This window comes from Staurois parvus, unplaced genomic scaffold, assembly GCF_062004578.1.
Source record: "Staurois parvus isolate SC_StPar_1 unplaced genomic scaffold, SC_StPar_1.0 ptg000058l, whole genome shotgun sequence".
In the NCBI taxonomy this organism is placed as follows: Eukaryota; Metazoa; Chordata; class Amphibia; order Anura; family Ranidae; genus Staurois; species Staurois parvus.
Window position 1 is genome coordinate 8,792,455 of NW_028317854.1, and position 19,262 is coordinate 8,811,716.

General features: G+C 36.8%; 1 protein-coding gene across 6 annotated transcripts in view; it reads right to left on the bottom strand.

The window, feature by feature from the left end:
* AUTS2 (activator of transcription and developmental regulator AUTS2) overlaps nucleotides 1–19,262 on the bottom strand; it is a 1,792,114-nt gene that overhangs the window by 35,074 nt on the left and 1,737,778 nt on the right. For 4 of the 6 annotated variants that reach the window (XM_089668488.1, XM_089668485.1, XM_089668489.1 and 1 more), the window contains 6 exons: nucleotides 14,704–15,178; nucleotides 12,545–12,798; nucleotides 12,173–12,414; nucleotides 8,010–8,054; nucleotides 3,574–3,669; nucleotides 914–985 (listed from right to left, as the gene is read on the bottom strand). In XM_089668488.1, coding sequence (XP_089524614.1) covers nucleotides 914–985; nucleotides 3,574–3,669; nucleotides 8,010–8,054; nucleotides 12,173–12,414; nucleotides 12,545–12,798; nucleotides 14,704–15,178 — 1,184 coding nt within the window. The remainder of the gene's footprint in view (nucleotides 1–913; nucleotides 986–3,573; nucleotides 3,670–8,009; nucleotides 8,055–12,172; nucleotides 12,415–12,544; nucleotides 12,799–14,703; nucleotides 15,179–19,262) is intronic. The other 2 variants (XM_089668486.1, XM_089668487.1) reach the window with 2 other exon arrangements.

The following is a 19,262-nucleotide window of genomic DNA, read 5'->3' on the forward strand; positions in this document are numbered from 1 at the left end:
CTGCTTTAAAAGAGAACGTGTATGAATCCTTAGGAGAAGATCTACTCTCTGACAGCCCCAAATTTGTAGTGATTGGTATGTAACACCACTTTAAAATACTGGCTGTGTTATCTTCACTGACATTATACACTAACACTCTTTGTTAATCTATTGTGATGGGTTGCCTTTTGTGCTCTCCCATATGCTCCTTGTGAGGCGTTTAAATATTTCACTGCAAAACCGAGACAATAAAATGGACTAGGGGGACACAATGACCTTTCGGTTATGCAGTTTCAAGAGCCATTCAGAATAAACTGTTTTAGAGGTATTTTAGTGTGAATAGATAAGCTGTGCCTCTCCTGAATGAAGCCAACAGCTGTGCCTTAAATATATACCTACGCTTCATATCGTGCATGCAAAGAAAGTGACATATTCTAAGCAAGTGTTAATTATCTAGAGGACATTTTACATTTCTAAAGAGGACAAACCGCACTTTCTATAATCCTAATTAGCTCTTTAGTAATTTGAATCTAGTCCCTCTCATCCTTGCTGAGTTAATAATTTTCATTCCAATCCTTACTCTCAAGTTCTAAATATAATAGGAAGCTTGTCCTTTGAACACTAAATCATAACAAACAGCCTATAGGATCCCCTGGTGAGCTCTGCAACCCACACTAGCATAAGGGTGAGCATCGACTGACAGGAATAATGATAAAATGACATTAAAAATGATCAAGAAAGACTTCAGTCTGAGAATCAAGATAATATGGAACATGTCCCTTAAGCAAGAAAATAGAAACAAAGTCCATGGAAAGCACAAGGTGTAAGGCTGACTAGCTCTTTGTGACAAGGACATTTATCACTCCCAGGAGGACCAGAAAGAAGTTGACATAATGGTGACACTAAGGACTGAGTTTCTCTCCCTTACACTTACCCTTGGGTCCTTCTGCAACAGAGTGTGCGGGACAGTTCCAGGTCTAGCTGCAACATCAATAGGATTGGAAGTCTAAGAAAGAGACAACATGTGAAATTAATTGGAAATGACAAAATAGTTTTCTTCCCTGTGATACTTCGTATCTCTTTAGCTTGTGTTTGACAAGCCCCTCTGCTTGGCAGTTTCTTTTTTCATTTTAAGGCAGCTCAGGCCTAATGGTGTGTGACTTTCCTTGATAAGTGAAGCTCAACATCATCTGTTTTGGCAGTGGGAATGAGGGACAATATTAACATGAATCTTTCCAGGGTTCACCCTTCTGTCAACCTTTAAGCTGTAACATAAAGCCCTGGTCTTCTAAACTCCAGATCAGACGGAAGGTTAGTATTACCTTTCCATAGGTTGTACACCCGTGTCATTGTACAATTCTTTATTTCAAGTGTCAGTAGGTTGAGTATCTTAGACAATATTCCCCCAGGGACAGTGATAATGAGAAAAGCTCCCATCTCTAACCTAGATGAAATTACACACGGATGCTTCAGCACTACCGCAAAGTTATCAGTTCAACTGCTCAGCTTCTGAGATGTCCTGTATTGCCAATTACCACTGGGCTGCAAGCTCAGCTATATTAAAATGTTCAGTTTGCTAACAGAGTAATTTGTTGTCTTTTAGAAAATGGATCTGTAGTCTCTTTACACAACATGATCCAACAGCAGTGGCCAAAAAGAGATACAACGCATGTAGCTTAATGTATCATTAAACCTGTAAAAGCTGGTACCTTTTCACATTTACACTTTAGGATAAAGAAGGAAATCATACCTTCCTCTGGTCCTACATAATTTATCATGAACTTTGATCATCTAGCTAACAGGCTGCTATTACATTCACAGACCATTAAGGGTGTACATTGGCTTTGAATATCACATCACGAAAGCAGGTTAAGTCCATTACAATGACCTTGGGTCAGCACTGTATTAGATTGCAGGTACAGATTGTACTTTCAGAGCCACTTTGCTGTCAAAAGCAAGGGAGCCACAAAGAAAACAAGTATGTTTTGCTAAAGGATGGAACACTTAAACTGTAACGTGCTTAGCGATTAGTATTGAGATAGACAACTGCTAATAAAAAGCTGTTGTGGCTAAAAGAATACACACAAAAGCAGACGATACAAAATGCACAAAGCATGGCAAATACAATATATACCAACTATTACAACATAAAAGTATAAAAATATGTATTGACAATTTCATGACTACAATTGACTTTTACTGAAATGAGGAGGATTTATTAATTATGTGTCTTCAAAAATAATATCAGTAAAAGAACAGTGTGGAAATCAAGGAATAAATGCATTATGATGCCCTTCTGATAGCCTAATACATATTCAGAGGCCATTCAAACTCGCAGCTCTTGGTTTGTGTTTATGTTTTTTTACTCTTTAAGTAATAATCTTCACAGCACAATAAGAATAAATCATACTATAAAGATATTAGCAACAAGGCAAACAAGAAGATTTTATTATTTTAGAAGCATTTTTAAAGATTAACTACATTAATATTTAAAAACCCTATTTAAAGCCCCACTCCGGGCAAAATATTTATTCAGCAGATGGCAGATGAATACCATTTACTTCGTAACAGAAAAAAACTCCTCTAATCATCTTTTAAAGTCATCCTTCAAAGACTTCTCTTTTGTGTTTCCTGTCCAGGGGACCGGACATGTTTGCCTTCTGTATGTGTAGCACTGAGACTGCTCCCCTCACCACCTCTTTGTATTTTTTTCTTTAGTTGGGCTAATATAGCCACCTAAGTGTAACCCAAGCTTTGGGCTGGTTTAGTAAAATCAGTCTGCTTCTGGATCTTGCTCTTCCCACCACTGTCTAGCTCCATCCACTGCTGACCATCCTCTGCTTCTTTAAATAGTTGTGTCTCACTGTATTGGCACAATCTCTGCTTAAGCTAACAGAAGTCCAAAACCTTCACTACTTTATCCAAAACTAGAAAAGATTTTACATTTATATACACTTTATTAGAAGTTAACATACAGTCAACCATTTTACCATTGGGATCTTAATGACAGTTGTAAAAGGCAAAGCTATGAGCCCATTAGTGTAGTGTTGAGCCTATGTCATCCAATTATATGTTATGGTTGGAAATATTTGACTAGGCTGCACTGCTTAACTGCAGTGTAATCTGCAGTAGGAGACCAGGATCTATATATTCAACTGAATATTTAGCACTTTCTGCAGCACTGGTTTTATGTAGTTATTGATATTAGATGACAGGCGGATATGCAAGGACAATCCCATGTCCTGAAGTTTTATTTTTATTAAAAGAGCTTTCTATAGACATACACTTGTATTGTCTGAGCATGTATGTTTATGCCAAAGGAGGGCCCTGCTGCTGTGCATTCTTGCTGGTGTATATGGCTCTTAGAACACAATTTCTATTGTCTAACCTAGGGTGAGATCAAGTGGTGAAGTACTATTATGTAGACAGTTTTATGTCATACATAATAAGAAAATACCATTTGTTTGACAATTTGTATGTGTGAGAACAATCACTGGACCTCAGGACTTCAATGTAATATTTGAGTTAGATTCAATTTCTATTTTCTCATTGTTACTCCATACATAGAAAAACTAACATCTAACATCTTCTTACCTTAGGTTGAAATGCCCCTTGTAGTGATCCAAAGGGACCAGTGGGAGGAATCATGGGAGGAATTCCAGATACAGCTGGTGGGTATGAATGAAATAACTGAAAAAAAAAGAAAAAAACATCATTAAAAAAATAGCCTAATGAAGCAAATCTCACAAAACACAACACAGAACCACAGCACTAGCGCAAAGCCAAAAGCAGACACTGATGCGGGTTGAAAAATCAGTTCCCACTGTCAAGTCAGGGAATCTGGCTTAATGGGGAACTTTAAGGGTGTTCAACATTAATTAGCACAGAAATGATACCCTTGATGAATTCCTTTCTTCCAAAATAAAAGGTGATTTTGTAATTATGAATTATTAAATTGGATTGAATGCCTAAGTGGTTTCAGAATTTAGAGTACATCAAAAGCAGGAGGGATGTTAAGCCAAATAAGTCCAAGGGAAATAGCAAGCTAATTAAAAAATGAAGCTTTAAGAGTGCCAGGATTTCACTCCATTAAAACTCAATTACTTTGTTAAAAGGTTTAATGGTGTTGTGTAAGAAATTAAAGAATATGCACAATTATGACTTCATTAGTCTGCTTTGCTGCTTATACTGTCACTGCTAATGCTATCTATGGGCCATTTAAGGAGCAGCTTCATTCTCAAGCAACAACAGAAAGTAGTTATGCTATAAACTCTCTGTATACTAAAACATATAAAAAGAGCATCCTTCCTTCTTTTGCTTCCTGACAAAAGAATCTGATAATAATCACTGACCAATAAAACAATTATAAGGTCTATCTAATCTTTTACTTTCAGATTATTTGTACACTGGAAAATCTCCATTCAGAATAATAATTTCAACCACTCTGGCTTTACAGTTGATTGCTGCCTGATTGACTGCCTACCTTCTAGAAACTATGGCAAATTTAAACACACTGGTGTCCAAACACAAAAGAAAGGCTGTCTTATAATGGGCAGTACTAAAATTCTTTGCTTTGGATAACTGCACTGTGTATATGAGGCAAAACAAGTCCTCATAATTTAATTTACTGTTTTTCTACAAAAGGCAATGTAAAATAAATATAATTTATTCAAAATTTGTCACTAAGCATCATAGTAACGCAAATTAAAATACAGAGAGAAAGCATTAAGGCCTCTTTCACATGAAGGGTCTGATCAGGTCCGCCTGTCAGTTTTTAAGGCGTTCCTGATCAGACTCTTCATTCACCATTATGGACAGGAGGGTGTAAATGGACCGGTATGCTAAAAAAATGGTAGGAGATCCTTACCCCCCCATCTAGGCGGATGAGATTGGATGGCAGTTGGGTGTAAACAGACCCGGACATGGACCTATCATCCGCCTCCTCTGCTCTAATCAGCAAGGGATCATCAGACAGATCCCCTGCTGATCTAAATGGAGTCACCCCCCCTTCCCACCATGTGGAAGGGGCTTAAAGTGATCCTGTGCTCAAATATAAAGCCATGTTGAAGCCCAACTGATACTAAAATGAAAATAGAGAAGGAGCTGGTAGCATCATTGTAACATTTAATTTAATTTAATAAAATTTGACATTGTAAACAGTTCTTTTTTAACAGTAAGTTTTACTTAAAGTGTTTGTTTCATCTAGCACAGACCACAAATCTGTGATACGTGCTGAAAAAAAGTATTGCTGCTCTCTGTGTGTGAGCAGCTGGCTTTGTAGAGCAATCAAAAAGGTCCACACTAGAGCGCACCAAGCAACAGTTGCTGTGGAGAACTAGTGCTGCTATTTGAGTAGTGCATACCATAGATTTGCTTGGAGAAACAACATCGCCGTGAGTGATCATACGGGCAATTAAATCTTGTAGAACAATTTTACATGCTTTTGCCCTACTTTGAATTTGGCATTGGTTGGGCTTTAACATTCTTGTTTGTATAAATGTTTGGCTTTAGAAAGGCTGAAATACTTATTCTGAAAAAAAATCTGCTTCAGGCTCCCCTCAATACTGATACCCTTCTGTAGGTATAGGAAGTTGGTCACATGACCTTTTATGAAAAGCGGTACTAACCAGTCTGAATGCTGACCTTCAGAAGAGATCACATGACCAAGTGCCAATGTATTTAGACATGTGGCCATCATTGAAGAGAACCTAGTTCCAGGAAAGGTAATTTTCCAGTAACATTTAAGTATAGGTTTGCATTAAAAAAAGGTTGATTCTGCAAAAGCATCAGAGATACATCAACGACAACATGCTAGCCACAAGTTGCTTACAGAAAAAACACAACTTTATTCAGTGAATAAAAAAGACAGGTGCAGTGATGTCTTTGCTTATCAGTACTGATCATGTTGCTGCTACCCAATAGGGACCATGCTAACATTTTCTGGTATCTCCTGCACATAAATTTCCTGCTTGACAGGAGATTTACCTCCCTGAACTCACCTTCATTAAATAGATGTAATGCCCTCTCTGCAACCACTCCAATTGCTTTGACTAAACCCTTGCCCTTATATATTGCTCATGCCCTTATATATTATCAATAAACTATAATGACATATAACCTACAATTAATTGTTGTTGTACATGAATGACTATATATAACCCTAGAGATTTAATGAAATGTTTATAAGATTATTAAAAGCCAATTGTATTTTGTAATATTTTTTCTTTTATCTTAGTGGTGTGCCAATTGTCAATATAGGGTGAACTACAGATAATTGACATTTACTAGCACAGTCCGAGGTTTAATCAAGTGAACCTGTTCACTCTGAATATTGTATCAGGCCAAATTATATGTGATTGCAATACATGTGGTGAAAGTTGTGCTTTTGGTAAATATTGTGGCCAAAACAATTAAATGAAAATCAAAAGAAAACTGATAATCGTATATGGAATGGATGCAGTCCAAATACTCATAATGTTATATATGAGACAGCCATACGCACAGTCACACTTTTTGGTTAATGTTTAAAAACATACCCTAATCTAGATTGGCAACTGCAAAAGCATTCAAAATTTTGCACTATACCCTAAATTTATGCTAGTTCTGAAAGACATGAGATAAATATGTTATAATTGTATGCTTAAGTTTAGGAACAGACCTAATTAATAGACAAGTATGGTATCTCACTTGCTTAAAATGCCTAAATCCAAAAACATGAAATGAATGTCAGAGGAAGATTATTCTGCCACAGAAAGACCTAGTGCAACTGACCTATTTGGGTAACTTAAAATATTAACTACTTTGTTCACGTAAGTGTTCCTTGCATAAAACACTGTCCATATTGACAATATTGCTGCTTTGAATATGGAAGGAGGCATCATTTTATATGTTTCAGCAACCAATTAGAAACCCACCTATGCAGCATAAAAAAATGCCAGAATAAATCAAACTATTCCCTTTTTCTGTTTCTACAACTCTTCCTACCATGAATAAAAGGTATAATCAACCCCAAAACCAATGTTTGGGTGGCACCTTCACGGGAATAGCGAAAACATGCTTTTCAGAGAACCTGATGCCCTTTTCCCAATGTCTCTTATTTTTGAAAATGGTGCACCAACACATTAGATGAAGAAATATCACCTGTTGAACCATTGTAACATGAAAGGGTCACATAGGAAGTGATGTGTTGCATGGTACTGATAGAAATATTGCCTATACTTGTTATTAACATGTAAATGCACAATGCTTGGTAGCTATCAGCAGTTCCTCCTCACTACCCGTTATATTTCCATTAGCAAACCCAGTAACTCAATTAGAATTCACATTTGCTGTGCAATTTTTCCAGGTTTTGAAAACATACATAACAAAATCATTTTGCTGATAACTATCTCTCCATACATCTCTTCATCTTTGTGGTTCAAACAACTCTCTTCAATTACTGTTCACTTCCTTCTGCTGGAGGGTTTCATAGGAAAAGGTATAACTGTAGCTAAGGATGAAAACCTTCTTTATTGCTAACTCCGAGCCAAGAAGTAATGTATTGCTATTTTATTTATTTTTCCATCTGCTGCACACCAGATATATGCCTTGCATCACACAATTTCTGCAAACCTTTAACAAATCTAAATACTTTGTTGGATTATAGACTTTCCATGTGTTGCAGCCATCATTTGATTTGGATGCGAATAACTTAAATTTCATCTTGTAAGTTTTATAACACCCATGAAATCCCTATTTAAAATTCCTAGCTGATCATTATTCTCCCAGTGGGAACAAGCTAACGCTGTATGTATGTCATCTTTCTCACAGTGAGACTCCTTGTACAGTTTATGAGCACTGACAAATTTTGATTAAAAACAGGATAGTGCATCTCCAGAAGAAATGAATCACATGAATGAAGCTCATATATTGCCAAAGCTCAAATGATTAGGGGAAGCGTTGAAATCTTGGCAGGTTATTGTGGGGTGATGTTTGCGGCATGCTACAGACAGAGATAAGCCAACATTTTAACACAGCACTTTTAAACTCACACTGTGACGGTAGAAGGGGTCAACTTTTGTAGGGTATTTGTCAAACTGCAAAGGGATCAAAGCAAATGGTTATTATGTGTCTTGCTAAAGTATCTATAAAGATCATGATTTTATCACACTGTTTAACAACCAGCAGCACTAACGGCAGGCCCACATACAGTACTGTGCATTGTGAACAAGCACACGGTTAACCTACAGCAAGTAAATAGCGAATCTATTATCATTTCATCCTGATGGTTTTATGAGATAAATAAAACTCTGCACTGAATGTTGTGCACACAAAGACATTTTTATGCCTGCCCTGTATTTTATTTTTTATGATAAAAGATGATCCCTATAAATACATTTCCCCACTATAACATTATAATGCTGCAGCGAGACGGCTTTAGTCACCCAAGAGGTGCCTTGCAAGGAAATATAGGATTGTGTTCAGAAATAAGTATTTCTTTTATGACCTTTTTACTGGTGTTGTTCAACGCAGTCTTGTTGTTATTTATATATTGAGCTGAAGTCCATACACAGAATTGTCCATGCACCAGAGAACTGGTGAACTATTTTCGATGGGTATCTAGCACAACTGGTAAGCTTTTCCTTCCAGTAAACCTTCCCCACTCTTGGAAAAAAGAGGAAATTAATATTTAGCTCTAAGGTACCCAAATACATTAGAGTGAGTCTCATGATTTTTGACTGTCTGTGAGGTACCAGCATTCACCACCAGGCTTCTCAATAGGAACAAACATCAACCATGTTAGAACACAGTGTTGGATTACTGTCTTATTCTCCCAATAAGCCTGATGTGACCTGAGGCCAGTACAGATGCCTGCTGCCTCCATTCCTGCTGCTCTAATTATCTATAGTCAGCTTTCATTAAAGAGTCCTTATAGGAATATATAAAGTTGCCATTATAAAGTTGCCATAAGACTGGTTGAGATTAAAGAACGGAAGATAAGAGATTCAACACACATTTTCTATGCATGTTGAGAAGGCGTCTGATTACCTTTCCCATAATGAAGATCACCGGCAGCCTCCCTGACCATAGCAACAATGGGCTGAGACCCTCATACTTCCCTCATTAGCCATCAATAGAAGTTTGTTATGCCCCTTTCTGTCCTTCTTTCAGGCACTTGCAATCCCTCCATCACTGAATGCCATCTTTATGCAAATTTTTATACAAATAAGTTGTTTTACAAATGTACGATACAACAGTGACAACAATTTTTTCCTATTATATATAACTTATATAAACTTGTTTTAGGTTAAAAATACTAACACTGCTATTGGCATTCAATAAGCCAACTTTATCCGAAAGTAGTAGATTTAAAATCTCCTCCCACCCCCATAATTTATCCCTCAGGGAGTTTAGCAGAGAGAATCCCTGTAGTAGTTTAATCTCCAGCTTTTTACTGGATGTGGAAGTGGTGCAAAACTGGGAAGTCTGATTTGAGAATTTCATTCCACCTGAGTCCCTGAAGATTATAAAAAGTTAGCTTATCCTATTTACAACCAAACTTAAAAACTGAAATAGAAGTTTTGGGTGTAGAGAGACTTTCATTTTTGATGCAATACCAACCCTGAAACAGCATATCACTTGCTATCTGTGATCTTTGAAGACAGCCCACTTATACCTCTATGATAAACCTGACAGTAATATCTACTCATTCTTGGGAAAAAAAAAAAAAACCTGGATCAAAAATTGTTGTAAAGGAAATTAGTAAAAAAGCGGAGGTCTGATAAGGGACCATATAACCTAAGTACAAGTTGACATATATAAAAGAGACCAAGGATTCAATAAAATGCATTGACATGTCCAATTCTCCTGAAAACATAACAACTGATTTTTTACTTCCTAAGCAACATAGAGATAGAGACTGGTAGTCTGCTACTGTTGATCAGTTGAAGTTTTTTGTGTTTTTTTGTGTTTTTTGTGTTTATTTACACAATAGTTCTTTCTGAAAAACTCAAGAACTGGCAACTGCATGAGAGAAGGAAGGTGGCTCTTATGTTCCCCTAAATCTTAAAGTACTGGATATTTTTCTCAGCTTCAGGGAAGGATCAGGGAGCACAGGAAATATGCTATCTGACTGCTTACAATGGTTCCAGTAGAGCAAGTTGGTTATCTTTCTAGCAAGTGCAATGTATATGTTATTTGCCAGATTACGTATTCAGTAACTCTGTTCATATATCAGTGATGCTCATGAGACCAAACCTTTATTCTTTCAAATTACTGGGACAGGTAAATACCATTGATGGTTTTCCACAAATTTTTTTGCTGTCACACAATCCCCAAGACAAAGCTCAGCAGTCATGCACCTTTCTGGGCAAAAAAGTGGTCAAAGCTGAATAGGGCTGACCAGGTGTCAGGTTGTAAGCTAAGATTTTGCAATTGTCATCCCATGTCATATATCGGGACATGCCCAAACTAATTGCAATTGCAAGCAGTGGGGACAGTAAAGCTGGCCAGGCATGGATCTATTTTTTTTGTTAACCCAGTGAGTTGAGAAATAAACTGATCTGATTCCACCATTCACACATTCAATGTGGATATGGGAATCTTCCCCACTGTGTCATTGTAGTCTGACAGCGGGGAGACTCCCCCACTGTCAGAACATACACATCACTGCTGAATCCTATTGCATGTGACACTGATCAAGCAGAAATATGCTGCCGATTGGTAGATCGACTTCTGTTCAACCACAGTGGCCTCACATGGATCGAAAATCGGCCAGTCCTTGCTAAGCCAGCTGCATTTTGATCTAAGTATGGCCAGCTTAGGACTTAGCATCCACTGTACTAACTGCTAATGAGTTTTTGTTTATTTCCAAGCAAGAATTAAATCCTTATATGCTAAAATAATAAAGCTCTGTCTGCAAAAACATATGGAAGCATTATTACTGCAAGTCATGCCTGAAGATCTAAAATAAATCAAACTGTATCTTTTCATGACTCTCATTATTCAAATAAATAAAGCATAAACTAAGCTCACTCTATAAATACCAGTAAAAGTTATAAATATAGGATAGCTAAATCTTTCACATCTGCTTAAAGTATCATATTTCCTTAGTAATAGCTTTCTATGTTGATTTACTTGTATTATCAATTGAGTATAAATTTCTGGTTCAGCATCCAGGAGAGTATGATTAATGATCCCTATAAAAATATGTTGTTCTTATTATCTCTTTATAGTGCTATATTTTATACCAATGATCTTATTTATCTATAAAATAGTGACTGGTAGCTGATACTGTTGATTGGTTGTATTTTTTTATGTCTTTGTTCACACAACAGTTCTTGCAAATCAATACAATGAAAAATATTTCTGTGAGTTTTTGATAAACCATTTGAAAGATGAGTGGATTTTACAAAATTGGCCATTGGATAGAAATGCACAATATTTTAACCTTTTAACCAATGACAGCTACTGTGGAAAAACTCTTTTGAGAAATTCTGATCATAAAAAAGCAAACACGGTTGCCCATTAGGAACTACAGAAAAATGTACATTGATGCATTTCAAAAGTGAGTAATCCAAAACACAAGTTGGCTTAAAGAGAAGAGATAATAGTATCACAAACAGATGTATATGGAAAATGTTAAGGATCTAATCTGAACCGAAAATATTACAGACAAAAGTCAAAGCATACAAGAATGTTTTCCTGCATATAGTAGTAGAAAACCCTTTCTTCAGCCTTAATTGGCTAAATAGGTACAACGATCTTGTACACAACAAATGCAGCCATAATTTATTTCATGTCAATATATGTGAACATTTACATATTTAGGATAACTTATATTAATACCTCACTTGCCTCAGGCAACTTATATTTTAATTTATTGCCCCTTTATAATTACCAAATTATGCAAACAAATACAGTACATAATATACATTATTCAATGTGTACCATACTGAATATAACTCTTAGAACAAATCTGCATAGTCAGACCACAAATGTCAATAACTTAAAACCCATAAACACATAGATGCAATTTCCTGCACTAGCATTTAAAGTAGCACAAATTGTTAGCATCAAAGAGGTTATCGGTCATCTTTGTTACCATTTGATTTTCTTAAACATAAGTACAACAATAACATGTATTTATATAGTGCCTTTCATAAGGGCAATAACCATACTGAAAATAATAGAGTTGTGTTCTACTTATCCTCACATTTCTGCCTGGGGTACGCACCATGGGCGGTGCTGGAGTTGGCATGATGGCAGTTGGCGGGATGGCATGCGGAAAAGGTGTAAAGGTGTGCTGGTGTGTATGCTGATGAGTGTGCTGGTGCTGATGCTGGTGTTGATGAAACTCTGTCCTTAGATAGGGTGGTGGGCCCAATGATGCGCCACGATCTGCACTCTGTGAAGCCAAAAAACGAGTGTTCAGCTCTTGTCTAAGAAGGTCTTGTTCTGAAAAATACCAAAAGAAAAGTTTATTAGGTAATACTGTATCATTTCCTGAAAATATTAGACTGACCTGTACGGAAATACATTTATAAAGTCATGGAAGGTTTTTTTTTTACTAATTTATCAGCAGTACCTGAGTATGTGCTGTTAGCTGGGTGTCCTGGAACTGGAAGGGTCCCTGAAGTCAGTGGTGGTGGAGGAGGTAAAGCAGCGGGTGGGGCAAACATATTTGGGTGGTGCTGGTGTGCCGGAGGTTGGATGGTGGGTGTAAAGCTATGTAAAGGACTGTGGCTTGGTAAAGACAGAGGATACGGAGAAGCTGAAGGATGATGAGACAGGTGAGACGGTGGCACTTGACTTTTGGCAGGAGTACTACTTCTGCTGCTGCTGTAGAAAGAAAAAGTATATAAGTATGTAAATAAGCAATAAAATAAGACTGTATTAAGCATAATGTATTACTTGGAGGTTGACTCATTAAAACGGGAGAACAGAAAATCAAAGCTGTTACCAAAGGCAACCGAGTTTTCATAATTAATGTAATAGTAAAATTAAACAAAACTTCGGACTGATCAAATTTTTTGCTAATTTGCTTTTCTTCAGTTTCACCAACTTAAAGAAGTAACATTTGTAAAAAAAAAAAATGGCCATTATTTTTTTTCCTGATATAAATAATTTTTTCATGCTTTTGTCATTTCTCTGTTAGGAAATGTGGAAAATACTGGGTATTTATGCTACTAAAGTATAGTCAATCTTCACAATCAAACCATAACTGGCTATATGTTACGTTAGAAAAAATGTAATGTCCATTTTTTAATAAACTATTTGAAAGCTATGTTGTCACTGCTAGATGCTTGCTTTCAGATCACTGTGAAAACCTAATACGATTGAAAATATGACAAGTCTGCATTAAGGACACAATGAATAAGGAAATAAAATATTAATAACATACTACTGTATGCCACCAATGCTACTGTGAAGAAAGAGAGAGAAATATGTGCTTGGCTATCTTTTTGGAAGAATTATTGCACATAAACTGGTTACTTCTATTCAAATAGCAATTGTCTATGTCAGATTTGTTTACCACAACAGCCAGTATACAGACTGAAGAGGAAGCTAGTTTGGCAAACTGTTCAATGAATTAGACAGCCCTTCCAGAAATTTAATTGTAGATAACTGGGCAGAAAGTCTTGAAAAAGGGATACTTTCTTGTGGTAACCTAAAAAAAATCCTAAATTAAAACTTTGTAAGAACGATGTCCCTTTCTCAAGCACAATAAAAGAAAGATGAAGTAACAGAATACAAAATGTATACACATAATAATAACAACACATTATTAACAAGAACATCAAGGTATATTCAGCATTCACACATAAAACTCACAATCCAAACTGAAAAGACTTGACTTGCAAGTAATGGGATTAAAAAACAATATAGTGGAACAAAACATTTCTCCTTCTAATCAATATAGAAAATAAAAACCTAGTCTTTCAGTCATTTTGCCAATTCAGGTATAGCACTGGTGTTAAACTGTATGTAAAAAAAAAAAAAATAAAATAAAACTTTGCTAACAGGCATAACGTTTACCTGTAGCAGACTACTGATCTAGCTGATAAGACCAACTCTAGGGCTTTTCTGACAAAGTGGCAAAGGCAGCACACTTCCCCCTAGTGTCAATGTTTACTCCCTGCCACCGCCCATCCATGTCTAATGGCTCATCGCTTAGAATAGCTGTATCACTGGTCAATAGGAATACAGTAAGTAGAGGATGTAAAGAGTAAGCTATGACAGTACCAGTAAGTGTCAGATCATTCCCCAATCAAAAGAGCCATGATTCAGGGAGGAAAGGGGATGGGAGTAGTTGGATGCCTACAAGCTGTTGCAGGTATATGTAGGCACCACTGAGTGCTTGCACTTTATAATTGCTGGCAGCTTTATTTAGTTGACAGAGTGACTTAAAGTTAGGTCAAACAGGTAAACCAGATACCTACATTATCAGTTTGATAATGATATGAAAATGAAAACTTTTTTGTAAAAACAAAATTCTTTGGAGTTCCTATTGCTCCACCACACATTGATTTATTTATTCTTGTGCGTAGCCACTCCTTCTTTTGTCATAGGCGAGCAGCAAAAATATGTTTTCTCTCCAATGAAGAGTTACCCCTGTTAAACAGCATAAAGCTTTTTCATTAGAATGAAGCTCTTTTTCAGCTCCCAACAAATAAGGCTAATGATATTTAGTACACAGGCGCAACAACATATATATAAATATATGAAAGCAATGTTTGAACAAACCTTAAACTGTTCACACTTAAGCTGCTGCTGTTGTAGTTGCACAAATTCTGGGACAATGACTGAGAGGGAGGTCGTGTTTGAATTGCTGGAGAGCTTGGATGAATAGGTTGTTGAGGAAGTGGCTGAGCCTTTGGTGGCAGCTGCACTTGTGGCCGAGGTGGCAAAGGTGCTTCTTGCTCTAGAGAAGCATGAGGAAGCTGAGGAGGCTCCTGCTGTGTTTGTGTCGGTGTCTCTGAGAGGGAAATTACAGCTGGCCCAGGAGATGAGAGACACGGTTGTGCCTCTATTTCTGGTTGCACTGCAGGCAGAGATGGTGGGCACAGGTCCTTACACACCACTGAGTCAAACTGCAGGTCCTGGGTGATCTCCTGGCTCTTCTCTTGACTCCTCTCTAGTCCCGACACTTTTGGTAGAACTGGACCTGAAGCATCTTTGCTGCTGTTTGTTGTCAGTAAACTGATACCCAACTCGGAATCTGAAAAAAAAGAAATAATACCTTTTTTTAAATCACTGTCCTCATCAAAAAACACAGTTAAATATTAGACACAACTGCCAAAATCAAAACAAACACACACACACACACACATATTATAAATAACATAATCCAGTGAACATACCACTGTGTTAGAAAACCAGATACAACTTTCAGCTTAAATACATGGGGCATTTCACAATTTGTGCTGTATTAACTAAGACAAGCTAAAACGCTATGAGTTGCAATATACATAATGCTGTATTTTCACGTTATGCAATAAAAGTTATATTTCCAAAAATGCAGAGAAGTACAGGTTCTACTTTTAAGGGTACATTAATAAAAATACAAGTCATCTGACCTTCCACTGGCTTGACCATATATCCAAATGGGCAAATCTGAAAGGTTTAGATGTTTGATTTGCAAACCAAACTTCCAGATGACGCCTGAAAAAAGACATCTCATGCCAAGATTTTTTAAAGGTCAGCCCCTTTATGCCCGATCAACATCTGCCTATTGTTAATGATGATGATAATACAGATCTTATGACAAATCTAAAGTTACATTTGGTAATCTATTGTCATCACAAGTAGAACTTTTACTCTTTCAACATAAGAATTGAGGTGATGCAGCCATGTAAAACAGATGCAACATGGAAGGTTTCCAAAATCGTTACCCCAAATACATTGATTGAGACAAAGTTATGAGGCAGTCCAAAACATACATATTGTTTGTTGACTAAGAATGGTTTAGAATTTCATAGTACAGCTTATGCCCTTGGCAGGGCAATGTAAAATGTGGCCTATCCTGGCACCCTGCTAACTCCTGGACCACTAAAATGACTTAAAAGTGATGACAAGATGATAATGAGTGGTGAAATATTCATACAGGATGCTGTGATACAGATCACGTAAGAGATAACCAGTACAGCTAAGGTTCTGAAATGCTGAACTTGCAAATATGTTAAGAAAAAAAAAAATTCAGTAGGTTGTGACATTCAATGAACATGAGGAAAAATCCAAGTAGGAAATTACTAGCTATATTTTAAATGCTGAGTTAGTTCATATGCTTGACAAAGGTCAAAAACCCAAATTCTGTCCATGGAATTCATAAAAAATCTTTTGAGAACTAGTTTCCATTAGGAATATAATGAAAAATGATCACAACCCAAGAAGCAAAAGTGTACTGAACAATAATTATTTTTCTTTAAAGAAATATTTTTTTCAATGTGTATGTTTAAAAAATTGTACTGATGGTTGCATGTGTTTGTTATCCCTTTAGCAGTTGGAGTGTCTTCTTTTCTAGAACCTCAACTGTATCAGCCCCATCAGACATATTAGAACCTAGCTGATGTCCAATCACAGGCCTACCCAGGTATATATCTTCCTACATTCAATATTGCTCATTATTGATTGACCATTGTTTTACTGTTTTTCATATCCCCCTTTTTTTCTTCTTTTTCTTCATGTTGTTGTTCAACTAATATGTAGATCATTGTATTGTACTAAGACTGTAAGGTCCCTTTCACACGGGCGTTCCGTATGTCTGTTTTTCATCATTCCATTTACGGATGAAAAACGGACACCCATGTATTTCTATGGACTAGCAAATGTAAACGGATGATCATCTGTTACATACATTAATGTCTACATCCGTTAACATCCATTTTTGGAATAGAAGAAAACCCTATTTTTCTTCCATTTAAAAAAACAGCAGAGAAATGGATGTAAACGTACAAAAACAATATAAATAGATGAAAACGAACAAAACACTGATGTAAACAGATGGATATGGATGTAAACGGACAAAAAGTGGATGTAGACGGATGAAAACGGATGAAAATTGGATGTAAATGGATGGAAACAGATGGAAATGGATGTAAGTGGATGAAAAAATGGATGAAAAACGGATGTAAACTGATGTAAGCTGATGAAAAACTGATTAAATTTTTTTGGGAAAAAACAAGACTTAACTGATAAAAAAAACGGAACGTTCATGTGAAAGGGGCCTAACACATAAATCTGAATAAAGATATATATGCACTAGAGTATCCAATCTGCATTGCTGTCAACTTGAGCAATACACCTAGCAAACTGAGGCTGGTTCACACTAGTGCAATTTCCGATGTGACTGTGTCACACAGAATCACATGGCAATGGTAATCACATAATTATTTATGGTGCCTGTTCACATCCAAAGCAGCATATGGCATGTTTTTGGAAAAGGTGCCAGTGCTACTTTAGTGCGGTTGCTGCACAATATTGACCCCATAGACGTTAATGGAAATGCACCAAAAATCCATGTCATACATTTTTGGTGAGTTTTTGCCAGCGTTTTGTGTTGGTTGTTAGGAGCCATAACCCACCAGCGCCCTAACAATCATTGACTCATCCCTGCTGCAATCTGGGAATTCTCACGGATGGGGCGGATTGTTTTTCGTGCAGGTTGGCGACCATCATTCATCATGATTGACATGGATCTTCATGGCTGGATGCTGTGACTGATGATGGATGTACAACAGATTGTGGGAAAGAGGCCCTTATCCTCATCAACATAAGGACAAGGGGCTTGGCTGTGGGGGGGATTGGGGGGCAAAATCCTCCCTCCAATGTTGAGAGTATGTGACCTGCTATGGGCGCATGTTCACCCCCCCCCCCCTTTCTTTGCCTGCCAGGCTGCATGCTTGAGTAAGGGTTTGGTATAGATTTTAGGGGCCCTCACACCATTTTTTTGTGGGGTTCCCCTTAAATCTATACCATACCAAACCTTGCTCCTTTGTTTACATTCTGCTGTCAGTTGGGAATCAGCATGGATGATTCACTGGTTGTTAGAACCCTGGCATGTGCTGGCTCCTTAACGACCGGCATCTGTGTATTGAGCAGTCTCCTTCCCCTACAAAAAAATGCATTACAATAAAAAAAAGTGTCAAAAACACACTGATGTTTCACTACAAAATCACAGTGAAAGTGTGAACCTAGCTGGACTCATTGCTAATTTTACTGCACACAAAGCTTCCACTAACTACCTATTTGAGTTAAAGAAAATTCTTACTGAGATTTCTGTTCAGAAAGGATTATCATCAATGTACAGCAACCAAGAGACCCTGAAAATATTTACAATACCTAGTATTTACAAGCACACATTCTACATTATTCACATGAATGTGATTTCTCTTCCTCAATATGAAAAGGAAAAGAACATTTATATCCGAGACAAGTTTACAACAATTTCAGCAATCACTTGTTTTGTTTTTCTTCATTCTAAGGAACGTTTTCCTTGTGGGCCTAATTGCAGCATGAACATAATAATAAGTGCTGTAAGCTTTCATAAAGGTGATTCAAGTGCGGTCAAATCAATCACAAAGATAGTGCATAGAAATTGAGTAGCAGCAGTAAAGCGCAGTTAACATGACTTTAATCAACATAATTGTAATTGCAATTCAGTTCATTTCCCTTCTTATTATTCCGGAGGGAAACCATTGATTTAAACCTCTATCCTGCAAAGAAACCCAGTTGTAGACAAGTAAACTGCCAATAAAACAATGGGAGTCAGGCTTATTCAGGAAGGCAAAGAGTAATGGGCAACGTGAAAAAATTATGCCAACCACCAAGATATCAACTCTTGATTAAAGTTTCTATGGGCTACTACATTTTGTGCAAGACTTTTTGTAGCGATTTATTTATTAAGCCTGAAAGAGGCTGATTTATGCAAAATCAGAATATAAATTGTTTCTCATAGCAACCAATTATATATTTTCTCCCATGCACAAGAAAATGACAGATGGAATCAAACGTAATGCTTGGTAATATCTCTGGTTTATTTTGCCCAGAGCTATTTGTACTATTGAAGCACTAGGTGGCTTTTGTCTGTAAAACTAACCCAACCTTTGCTTTAATTTCTTAAACTGCAGAGAATAATAACAAAGCACCTCACATCTGTTGTTTTCACTGATCGATATGAGATTGAATTTTTCTAGACGGTTATTATTTCATAACTTTGATAACATATATCCAATATGGTCCATATAAACCATACAGTAAAAAATAAAGTAAGCAACTTTTTAATACATATCATTGACCTGAGAAAA